The sequence below is a fragment of the Bombyx mandarina genome, chromosome 19 (genome assembly GCF_030267445.1).
Source record: "Bombyx mandarina strain Sakado chromosome 19, ASM3026744v2".
In the NCBI taxonomy this organism is placed as follows: domain Eukaryota; kingdom Metazoa; phylum Arthropoda; class Insecta; order Lepidoptera; family Bombycidae; genus Bombyx; species Bombyx mandarina.
In genome coordinates this window covers 14,047,501-14,060,723 of record NC_143225.1, presented here as the reverse complement: position 1 = coordinate 14,060,723, position 13,223 = coordinate 14,047,501, and the positions used below count along the sequence as shown (strand labels likewise).

The 13,223-nt window shown below is 36.6% G+C and overlaps 1 protein-coding gene across 1 annotated transcript in view; it reads left to right on the top strand.

Annotated features, from left to right (window-relative positions):
- Positions 1-1,068: 1,068 nt before the first annotated feature.
- LOC114243734 (E3 ubiquitin-protein ligase AMFR) overlaps positions 1,069-13,223 on the top strand; it is a 31,498-nt gene continuing 19,343 nt past the window's right edge. The window contains exon 1 of the mRNA XM_028175328.2: positions 1,069-1,626. Within this exon, the coding sequence (XP_028031129.2) occupies positions 1,330-1,626 (297 nt within the window). The 5' untranslated portion in view covers positions 1,069-1,329. The remainder of the gene's footprint in view (positions 1,627-13,223) is intronic.

Below are 13,223 nucleotides of genomic sequence, written 5' to 3'. Positions count from 1 at the left end.
AGCAATTGTTGTCAAAGTACGCTGTAACATCATTTTTAAATCAATATTTCTTATCATTCTTTTTTCAGATAATTTCATATTATTTGCCTATAAAGTCCATAAAACACTTGTTATATAAAAAAGGAACGGAGTAAAATGAAAATCAGTTGATTTTTAATTGTAATCAGTTTAAATTAAAGAACACGAAATAGCATTTCACTAAAATTGTAAGAATTTACTGAAACTTAAATGTATAATATACATATTATATTATAATATATGTAGTTATTGAAAGAGTTTCAAATTTCCCGTCCAGTTTTTTTTACTTCATTAAAAGTGCCATTTTACACAAACTGAACTATTATCCAATAATAGTTATTCAACTTTTGTAGTAGTATTTGTACTTTTTATGAACAAAAAATTGGAAGAAAACAAAATTCAAAATAATTTCTTTCTTACGGTTTGGTGGTTGGAACTTAAAACTTCGTTTGTCGGGTCAGTTAGGTTTTCTATTTTCCGTAGTTATTGGTTTCTTGAAAATATCTTACTGTTGTAATTTTAACGTTTTTGACACTTTTTACGACTATTACACATTGCTCTATATTGGTAGTTTTCCAATTACAGAGCATAATGCGACTCAGTGACGCACAATGCCGAATTAAACTGAAGCTTAATTGGAATGTGAATTAGTTTTCAAATGCATCAGCAGAGTGCGCTAGCACAGTTTTAATTAACATTGATTATTTCTAAGAAACTACGACGAAATGAAAGCCTTACAATTTTTTTCAACATTAAATAATATTACTAACGATAATATAAACAAAATATCGATCAATGCCAACTTAAAGAAAAAACACTGGTCAATTTTCTGTCACTGAGTCTGTATCGATTGCGAGTATCACGCGAGAGCAGTACTTTTGAGAGTGCTCGATTGTTCAACACATTCAACGTTGAGCATTATGCCGCATAATGCGCTCTTGTGCTGTAATTGGAAAACTACCATAGGAGTCTATGCGGCATCATGCGTAAAGATCTAATAATAGTCTCCCCAGACCATGGAGTTAATAAATACCTACTAACTCTATGCCCCAGACCGATAGTGAATATATCAGTGGTGACATCTCTATTCACTATCATATTCATAGATTATAGACTTTATATTGTTATCTCTTTTGAAGTTGTGTGTAGTGTCGACTATTGAGCTGTCTTATTTACACGTAATATTTATTTTGATTTTGGTACATAATATAAATTTTCGGCGGTGATACTCATTATCAAATGTCGTTGAGATCTAAGCTATGTTGTGGCGCGAGCGATAAATTACCACAATAGTAGAAAAAAGTAACAAATATGCCCGGAACTTTAGTAGACAGGCTGCCCTTGCCGAATCTCAAGGTTTACACAGCGGGAAGTGTTTTACTTCTTTCAATAGCTGTCTATCATGCCACGATTGTGACTAGTGATCCAAACTGGCGCGCCAATATCACTCTGCAGCGTCAGGAAGCATTGGCTGAGCCTGATGGAGAGGCGCAGCTGGTAGACCAAGCTGAAGTAATGCCGGCGCTAAACCTGAATGCCACCAGGAACTTGAACGAGCGCATGGTGGTAATAATAACCTTCATGATGCAGGAACCGCTTTGTATGTGGGTAAGTAATTCAAAATAGAAATTTATTCGGAAAAAACCTCATTAAATAATAATAAAAAATACTCCAATTGTTAAAAGATTTATGAACAGTAAAAAAACGTATAATAACATTTAGAAGACAGTAGTTTTTAGTTCATTAATAAATAACTCCATAAAATATTAAAATCTGTCTAAAGGTGGTTGACTCTGCTTTTATTTTTGACAGGCATTACTCAAAATTATTTACTTCAAACTAGCTGCTTACTATAGTTTGCTTATGCTGTAATTTTGCTTTTTAATTGTCAAAGTAACAACAATTGGAAAGTTCCGGAACAAAAGTAAAATACTAGTAAATGACTCATTACTTAAATCTACGCCAGGTAGTGATCAAGTGTCTTGTTTAGAAGGTGCACACTTGGCCCACCTAGAGAGTTACTTGTTTTCTTGTTTAAAGCTACTGAAAAAAACTAAAAATACAATTTGTTTTGTAAATGTGATTTTCTTATAGTTGGGTAAAGTCATCTAATATGAATGCAGAAGAAGAAAATTAACAATGTAAAAACATTTGCTGAAGGACATGGTGTCCGTTAAAATAGATAAATTGAAAGCTTATTTTCCTGCCTCCTTATTATAAAACTCATTAAAATTATCAAATTCATTCAGATTAAGGGACAATTCCTTTGCTTAATGAATTTGATAATCAGATAGTAAGAATGCAAGTTGTGCACTTTTAGTCAATCTACAAACAATCTACAGCTCTAAAATTTACTGCACAGGTAATAAGTGATTATTTGAGATCATGGATGTCACTGTGTCAATGCTGCCTTCAACTTTGATACATGGAGTTGAAGTCTAAATGGGGTTCTATAACTAATGCACGCTAAAAGAACAAAAGTAGAAAAATTAAAATTCTGTATTGTTTAAAACTAATCTGGATGCCATTCATAAACATGTAGATTTCATGGACACTTCCTAACTTAATTACCTAATTTGCATTTGGAAAAAAATAGTGTGCTTATGATGTGTTGTCATGGGTGTAGGGTGCCAATGTAGTTCCATGGTAATGTCTATTTTCATTGCCTTTGGGGTCTTAAAAACGGGCCACTTTGTGACTGTATAGAGACCATGAGGGCCAGAGCCTTCTTGCCATCTTGTACAGACAGAACTGTACAAGTTTGGCAACAATGATGTGGGGTCAACTCTGTTTCAGCAAGTCCAAGTGAAGAGTTATTGTGTGCTTGAGCAAAGCATTACCTATTCATAGATGTGTTGGTTGTAGATTTCAATGCTCATCGCCAAGAGTGAATGTAATCCATAATCACCAGTTTTACAAGTCCAGTCTTTCACCACTAAGTTAGTCTAATGAGAGCTTAAGTGTCAGAGCGAGTAGGAAGGCATATTGATTTATGTCTTTGCCTCCAACTCGGCTTTGAACTTCAGAGGGGCATTACCATCCAATGATCCTGGTCTGTTAGCTGCCTTTGATCTGTATGATTTCTGTCTGCTGAATGGATAGAATCACACCCCCAAAGTAGTGTTCAAAATGATAAATAAAAAGATAAATATGTCAACAAATAAATAATCATTAGTTTTTTTGTTACTATCTGCGATGGGCAGACTAGTTTGTTACACAAATGGTTATTGGCCTCAAGACATAGCTCTCTTGCTCGTCAAATCGGGAATCATAACTTTCTGTAGAAATAAACAGAGATACTCCTTCGTAGGAGTTCACAACATACCCATCCCTATAATTGTTTGAAAAAAACAAACATTTGTTGAAACAGTTGATGGCCGTTTGTCAGTAACTTTCACGCAATTACCGTTCAAAATTGTAGTCTATAAAGTTTCAATTCCGTCGAATGTACAATGATCGAATTCAGACAAGGTTAAATAGCTACATATACAAAAACATCGGACGTACTCGGAGTTTTTGTTTCTAATCTTAAATTTATTTTGCTAAACTCATTCCTATACTCCATATTGCATTTCAAGAGATCATTTTTGTCACGTACTATCTATCACTTGACTAAAATTCTGTCTCGCTGTGACCGCGAGAACATTGCAACACTTACTTATTGTGACGTAAGGAACGGTCGTAGGGGTTTAGCAGTACTCTTAGTATTACTGATTTCCAACAGCTCTGCATGGAAAATAAATCATTTTAAATATTTACCTACTATGTAAAATTACCTAATTATTCTAATATTGACACGGCCGCGCAGCGTAAACAACTCCGCTGACACACAAACACAAATTCCCGCCTACACACAAACATGTGAAGAAGGAACCAAATGAATATTATTTGATCACCTTCAATAAAACATATGTATAATATATGTAAGTTGTTTACCTCGAATCACAACTTCCTCTAAGGTTAAAAAGAAGTTCAACAAACTTAAACAATCACACTTCTACTCTCAGTACAATTGATATATTAAGTATGTATAACAATATGACAATGTACAGATCCTTGTTGCCGTTATTTTGACAACATAATGTTATTTATTTTAAATATTCCGTATATTGTTCGAGATGATACCGGCATCTCGTTTTTACCATCGCACCGCCCGCCACCGGAGTAGAGTTCATCCATACTACCTGGAGCCACTGCGGTCATCCACAGTGCGTTTCCAGAGGTATTTTTTGCCACGTACCATCCGGCTATGGAATGAGCTCCCCTCCACGATGTTTCCCGAGCGCTATGACATGTCCTTCTTCAAACGAGGCTTGTGGAGAGTATTAAACGGTAGGCAGCGGCTTGGCTCTGCCCCTGGCATTGCTGAAGTCCATGGGCGACGGTAACCACTCACCATCAGGTGGGCCGTATGCTCGTCTGCCAACAAGGGCAATAAAAAAAAAAAAACTACTAAATTTACAAATACGAAATTTTGTGAGGATGTATTTTGGTTACCCATTCACACAAAAAATACTGGACACGTATTTTATTAAAATTTCTCAATTTATGCTTATACATCAAAATAGCACAAGCTATAATACAGCACGATCAATGTAGGATAGATGACGCTCATAGTTATAACAGACCGGGACCGTATTCAATTCGTTCGAAATAAAATCATTCCAACCTTTAGATATAAGTACTAAGATTTTTTCGTTCTGTTCTGACATTTTGAAATCTCCAGTTTGATCAAACGGTCTGCATACCATTGGTCCACGATCTGACGTAGATGTAACGACCGGTTCACGAAATGTACTCATGGAAAATGGAATGCGATCCTACTCTTCAAACAACGGATTGTGTGACGTTTGTCATGCAGCTCTGTACGAAGTTCCGTCCTGACATAGCCATCGCCGTAGTTCCCTCTTACCATCAAAGTTTAAATTGATGTAATATTTATTAATTCTCCATTCATAATGCTATCGAGATTCACACATTCATTCATAGCATTGGAATTCATACGACATCCATTATAAATTATAAATATCATTTTACTAGTTCCATATTGAATGCAATTGCATAAATATCTCCACGAAACAAAACAGAACGAATAATAAACTGGTTAAAACATAAATTTCAACAAAATAAAGCGCGTCGGAAACTCGAAAATATTGACCTCATTTGAGTGAAAGCTTAGATTTCATTTATTCGAAATTTTAAAAGAACATTTTGTGTTCTAGAACGGATTTAAACCGTTCTAGAACTTTCGATTGTCGACGGACGGTCCTGGCCCTCATAATATTGAGTTATTCTGCTTCATTAGAGAAAAAAAACAAGTTTTAAGCAACAAAATAGCAAGCAACACTACTCAAATAATATTCACTATGAATCGACGTCGAATGTCAACAACACAGTCTTTCCAATAAAAATAGCAGAAAACTGGCTTACGGCCATAACGTGGACTTCAGTTCACGCGCAGTGACTTTAATAAACATAGAACACTACTTTCCGAATAATAATAAGATTCGCTCTTCAAAACATAACTGACTTCTAGTAAATGTTTTTATTTTGTTTCATAGATGACAGATTGAGCTCACAATTCATCTAGTGCTTAGTGGTTACTGAAGCTTATAACTATCACAAGTTGAATGCCGCCCCCATCTTGAGGCATGAGATCAATCTGTCACGAAACGAACTTATCTTCGCTATATTTATCTTGCATGAAACACACAGGCATGGCACAGCTGACGTCTATGAACGACGCTGATTCAGTAAGATAACTTCACACTGCCCACTGGAAGCTAAAAAACCGTAAACAATTCATTCGGATTGTTTTAGGTTACAGTAACAAATAATGGCGGTCTCATAATAATATGGTCCGTCCGTGTTAGCGAGCAAGTTTCCGGATACCTCTCTAATGAGGACCTTAGGACGAACGAAAAAATCCCCCACAAAATCAACGCTTGTGAGTCTTGTGAGCCCGCGACAGTATCTGCTAAAACCACTCCTTCGTCTTTTGCTTCATACGTGCCTCAAAGGCTAGTCTATAGGCATCAATTTAACGGAGATGGAATACAGCTTAATCTAATAACTAAATACAACATGAATTCAATGCCCTAAATTACTTTACCTTTCAAAAATTGTAATCAGAAACCAACAGTATATTAATGTGGATTGTGTACACATTCACTAATCCGAATAGCTACGCATGTAGTTAATAATTTGCGCGCTTTCCAAATTTGAATTGATATAATCAATGTGTCTTTAAATCATTTGAGTCGAGCGAGAGCATCTAATAGGGATTGCCTCGGAATCTAGCGTATTTGTGTTATTCGGACAATCTTCTACGGAACCATTCTGTGGGATGATATGGTAATTAGAATCAACTACATTTGTTTTTAATTGCTTAGATTGGTGGACGCGCTAAAATAAGTAAGGGGAGATCGGAATGCTACCTTCACCGGCCCTATTGTCAACCCCACCTGCACGCGCCGGATGGCGGCGGCGACCAACAGGTTGCCGTGGTGCTTCCTGCTAGAGAACAAACGGGGCAATGGCGACCGAGCAATGGCGGTATAACCATACACACCCGTCAGGACAACCTGTACGGAAGAGGCGTCAGAAACCTTTGGGATAAAATACCCCCTAAAATGCTGGTGCAGAAGGCAACGGGAAACCACTGCACTAATTTCCCACGAGAGTCATGAGCAGGTCGTATCCGACTGATGCATGACCACGACCACTCTGTCAAGAGTGTACGAATAGGAAGAAGAAGAAAGAAGTCTTTAAATTATTTGAGTCGAGCGAGAGCATCTAATAGAGATTGCCTCCGAATCTAGCGTATTTGTGTTATTCGGACAATCTTCTACGGAAACATTCTGTGGGATGATATGGTAATTAGAATCAACTACATTTGTTTTTAATTGCTTAGATTGGTGGACGCGCTCACGGCCCAAGCCTTCCAAGGTCTCAGTTTTTACTGTACCGCGGCTTCCTCACCCTTGAAACTAAAACGTATTACTGTTTCACGACAAATAGGCCACGACCTATCCTATCGACATTAAATATGTAAATTATAATTTTTCGTTTTTTATTACACGATGTTATTCCTTCACCGTGGAAGCAAATCGAGAACATTTGCTAAGTACGTATTTCGGTAGAAAAATTTGTGGCCGCCTGCAGGATTCGAACACGTGCACATACGAACCGCAAGTCTGCTTCGTCCCTGTAGTTCTGTGTGCTTAGTGCGAGTTTTTTAACGTTCTCGATAGCGTAAAAGTAAAACAGCGCCCCTGGCGGCAAATGTAGATAAACGTTCGAACTCTTTACAAATTTGAGTTAACTTTTACGCTATCGAGAACGTTGAAAAATTCGTACTACGCAAATTGAGGGGCAGCTACGTGAGCGAAATATTTAGCGCACTATGTTGACCAATAATAGTTGCGCGGAACATCGTGTTCCCTCGAACACACTGCGTTTTGTATCCAAATTCTCGAGCTATTCTGCCAAGATTTGCTTACGTAGGATTAAAGTCGTTGCTGTATAAATAATGACATTTGAATGTGATTCTCACACAATGACATAATTATTCGTATAATTTTGACAACTGTTTACTCATTTTGAACCCAATTAATTATAATATGAAATCATCAAAATATAAAATTGAGGATAAGTTTGTTTGTGTTTTCTATTAAGCGAATTATTGTAATTTCTTCATGTTTCGTCAATGGACTGATGTTGTGCTGGCATCCGGATTGTTATTAATTAGATAATACCTAGTTGTAATATATTCAAACCGCCAAGATATAAATTTCGCCGTAGTCAATTAATAGACAATGCTTCAGATAGGGTTATTAATTCCTATTTGGCAAGAGATGATATTTAGGGTTTGATTTTATTATACGATGTTATATCTTCATCATAGAATTCATTCCTGATTACGTGCTACATAAATAATTATAGTTAACCTTGGAACCAGCTAAATGTAATTGGATTCAGTAGGAAAATTAAAATAGAAACCAAGTCAATGATGCCAGAGTGCCTGTGGATTGCTGAGGGCTGATTGAGTGAAGTAGTGACCTTAAGGATAAGACGTCCGGTGCATTCGCATATAGCGATGCAACGGTGTTCGAATCCCGCAGGCGGGTACCAATTTTTCTAATGAAATACGTACTCAACAAATGTTCACGATTGACTTCCACGGTCAAGGAATAACATCGTGTAATAAAAATGAAACCCGCAAAATTATAATTTGCGTAATTACTGATGGTAGGACCTCTTGTGAGTCCGCACGGGTAGGTACCACCGCCCCGCCTATTTCTGCCGTGAAGCAGTAATGCGTTTCGGTTTGAAGGCGGGGCAGCCGTTGTAACTATACTGAGACCTTAGAACTGATATCTCATGGTGGGTGGCGCATTTACGTTGTAAATGTCTATGGGCTCCAGTAACCACTTAACATCAGGTGGGCTGTGAGCTCGTCCACCCATCTAAGCAATAAAACAAAAAAAAAAGATCTTCTGACTTGTAATCAATGTGAGCCTCTTGTACTCAAAGTTAGTGATGATAAAATACTGAAAAATGAATACACGATAGCTATTGTCTAAACGCTTATATAATATGCAGTTGGTAGAACTTTCCAATCTAATATTTGAGGCCGTCAGCGCAAAAGTGGTCTAAACTTACCATAGTTAGTATGGAGATAATGAAGTTCGAATTTACTTCGCAATATACTTCGTAGGCAAAAAAATACGCGCTAAAATGATGTTTACAAAGTAATCTGTTATCAAATCTATGGATTGAGATTAGGGATAGCCCGATTTTGCATCAAAATTTATATGTTTTAAATAAATTGCAATACATAAGCATGAATATGAATCGTGAGTTAGGCCACTTTTGCGCTGTCTCATTTATCTGAATATCAATGTAGCTGTTCATACCTCGCGAATTGAGATATGAAAATCCTGATATCTTTATTAGTTGCGGCAGGCGGCGGATTGGCTTGGCCCCTGGCATTGTTGACGTCCATGAGCGACGGTAACCACTCTCCATCACGTGGGCCGTATACTCGTCTGCATACAAAGGCAATAAAAAAATTTTTTTTGAATACAGAACTTTGGGACTAACGTGGCGTACCACCATTCACTCGCACTATGTTGGTCGTTCTAATTAGACATGTTAGGTATCTTTCATAATTCGGTGCGTGTTCTTGGGGTCAAGAGCCGCGAATGAACAACATGAAACTAAAATTCGACCAATACGGTCATTTATAAAATTAGTGAAGCGTCGTGACGTCACGGATCTCGTGACAACACGTAATGCACAACGCTCTATCTCTATTGGCACGTATTGCCATTGGTCCGCGACATAATTATGTTTAAGGTTTCCGCTATCTTTATACATAAAAATAATTCACATGTTTTTAATGCAAGATAAAAATACATAAACAGAAAACAGTTCGAAGGAAATGATAAAAAAATAATGTTTAAGTGAGTACATTGTACGATAAAGTATTGAGGTTAATGAAAATTTGTGTCGTGTTCAATCTTATTACATATGTTATGTTTCAGTTCGTATTGATGTCGCATACGAACTGTTAGTACCTACATTACGCCGAGGGGTTCTAGGGATAGAATAACTGTTATCTCAATGCAAATGTGGTGCCGAACACACACGAGATAACAAGTATGTGTATACAGACACCAAATATACTGATACAAACTTGAGAATCGAACTTCGTTCCCTTGGTATTGTGTCCAAAGTTACTAACGCTTTGACTGACCAGAGCGTCTATAAAATTCAAAATTCAAAATCATCTATTTCAACTTAGATGTCAGTATAACACACTTGTTGAATGTCAAAATTTATAAATAACAATGTTAACTCTACCACCGGTTCCAAAAAAAGCCACAGTCCTGAGAAGAACCGGCGAAACAAACTCAGCTAAAAACAATAAACTCGACGGACAAATCGAATAACTCAAAGCTAAAAAAAAATGAATACTAATGTCCTTAATATAATCGTATTGTAAATGTTTTATGATACTAAAAATATATCGATTCACAATGATAATTTAATATTCACACATCTGGCGTTTAAGATAAAATATCATACATTACAGATATAGTCAGTCAGATATTTTAATTTTTCGAAATGTAATTTGTTCTAATATGTATGCGATCATTGCGACAGACAAATACTTCATTGAATAATTATGTAATCCAAAAACAATGTGTACATCTGTAGCCATATCGAGTTACCAGATCGAGAAATTGTTGAAAAGATAGATAAGACAAATATAATAGCAATCGACTATGAAGAGTCGCCTCAGGGTCGCATCCCCTTCAGCTTAGTTTCCTACCCAGTGGGAGGGAAACGACCCGAAACGAGGACCCTCGGGACGGTGATGCTGTTTGTAGCGATGATGTTATCTGTCTTTACTTCTGACACGATAACATTGAAAAATCGCGAACGAAGAAATATATTTAGAAAGTTATGCGAATATAAAAGAGTTGAGCAGCGCGCTTCAATATCTCAGTGGTTCATGAATGTAGGTAATTCTGTTTTGCTCATTTAAATGCACCGTTATAATACTTTAGCTGTACATGACTCATGCTTCAAGATGTACCGTTACTAATTAGGTAGCTTATGAACAAAATAATCTTAATGGCTTTCAACAAATAAATTTTGAACTCTCTAATAATAATAATATTATACATTGTGTTAACTATCCGAAATGTCTTTGCTTACATATTTGATTAAAATTTCAATTGAGTACCTATTTGTTTTGGTATTACGAAGGTCATCTCTGTTCTGCGAAAATGGAAGATAAGTAGAGAATTAAAATATTTAATTTAATTTAAAGCTATTTACAAAAAAATACTGGCCTAAGCGAATTGTTTCCAAGAAACGATATTAATATTATGGGTTACATCGCGCGAATTTGAAAAAAGAGGATAACGAAAATTTCGAATCCCGATTGTAACTTATTGTTTCCAAACCGGTCACCTTCCTCTTCGAACCCGTCGCTTGCGACGAAGGGCTCGACGAGCGAATTAACCCATAGACACAGCTCACTGAGTTTCTCGCCGGATCTTCTCAGTGGGTCGCGTTTCCGATCCGGTGGTAGATTCTGCGAAGCACTGCTCTTGCTAGGGTCAGTGTTAGCATCTCTCCGGTTTCAGCCCCGTGAGCTCACCTACAAACGTTAGGAGGAAGCCTCTCAAGGGTATCAGCATAGGTAGGAAAAAAAATTGTTTCCAAAAAAAATAAAAGTGCAATAGGTATGCGCTTAAAGTCGAGACATTTATTATTATAACTTCGACAGAGACTTTGTTTGTTAAAATACGAAAAAGGAGCTACCATAGAACGTAGCCACATTCTGTTAGAAAGCAACACTTGAAGCACACTCTTAGTAGAAGAACAGATAAACCTAATTACCTTCAGAATCGTAGGTTTACTATTTAAAAATAAACACGCGGAACTATTTCAAGAAACTAGTAGGCCGTGAAGTGACGTCAGCTCTGTGGTTTGATAAAAAAATAACATTATATTCCTAAACTTCATTAAACAACTGTAAATTTTTATACGTATCTATCTGGATTATTAACAAGAACGCACTTTATCCTTACATTACTACATTACATATATTGCTTTAATGGGTGGTCGAGCTCACAGCCCACTTAGTATTAAATGGTTACTGGAGCCCATATACATCTACAACGTAAATGCCACCCACCTTGAGATATGAGTTCTAAGGTCTCAGTATAGTTACAACGGCTACCGCACCCTTCAAACCGAAACGCATTACTGCTTCACGACAGAAATAGGCAGGGCGGTGGTACCTACCCGTGCGGACTCACAAGAGGTCCTACCACCAGTAATGAGATCGAAGCGTCACACGAAAGAACACGTCACGCTGCCTACCGTGTATTGGGTGTACGCCAGAGATGGCCCACAATACGCCCTACCACCACCAATGTAGTGTTTTACTACTTTAAGCTGATTAGTAACATACTAATATCGACCTGTTTATATACCATTGATGAGGATTCTGACGATTTTATTCTATATTAGCGTAATATCCATCATTTGTGATTATTGTTCTTAATTGATGAAACGACTTAAATGGAGTGGTTTAATTGTCCATTAATAATTCGGTTGAAAAAAAAAAGTAAATATAACTAGTTTAGCTAGCGAACCTGAATTTAATTTGTTAAAAAAAATAGCGTTAATTTAAATTGAAAATTTGAGAACTAAAAAAGTTTTTGAATGAATGTAAGTGCTTTAATATTAGGAATGAATTTAAAAATATAAATATAAAGTAGTTACTTTAAAGGCTGAGCAACCGAGTTTTGCCGTGCACCAAGAGGGCGCGAATGAACCGTAATGCCAGGATTTTAGACAAACCTCTTTGGCTCTGAGTGAAATTGAATGCTGATTCTATTCGATAACCCATCCGAAAGTGAATAATGGGAGCAGTACTCCATGCCTCCGATCGTTTGCACCAACCAAAAAGTTTTCGTGCCAATTTCCGTCCACACTATCGATAAAACTACACAAACGAACTGTGCAGTTAAATCGTTGTAGTGTGTACCGACTATAAAGCAGAACTTGTGTTTTGTAACACAAGTATTTGTTCAGACGAGAAGCGCCAGTTCTTTTTTCCTACTTCAACAAAATCCAAATCGGTCTTATCTCCCAAACAACTCCGATACTGAGCACCGCTCGAAATATCAACTACAAAATTCCCAATACTCTCGAAATTTTGTATGTACGAAATTGTTTGACGGTTATTATTCTCACTAAACCCGCAAAACTGTTCCTTCAATATAAAATACATAATTAAATAAGTTATATTTCCCACTGAAATAAATTTGAATAAACGCATAGGGTAAGCAGCTGATTATATCGATTGAACGTGTCTGAATAATGAATGACATCCGATATTATTGCATACTTATGTTTTTATTTAGCCAGCTTGATAAAACTGATAAAAGTATGTATACTGTTTACGGATAATATTTTTATTGAATATATATAATGAAGACGTAAATGGCGTAGTTTTGGTTTATATAAAACGAAAAAAGGTAACATTTTTGACTCTCGAGAGATAACCTATTAGTGTACTAGGATTTGAAAGATATGAAAGATGTCAGTTAGACCTAGTGTACCTACATATACGTGACGATTCCGCTATTCGCCAAAAATACTTCAAAAATGTTATT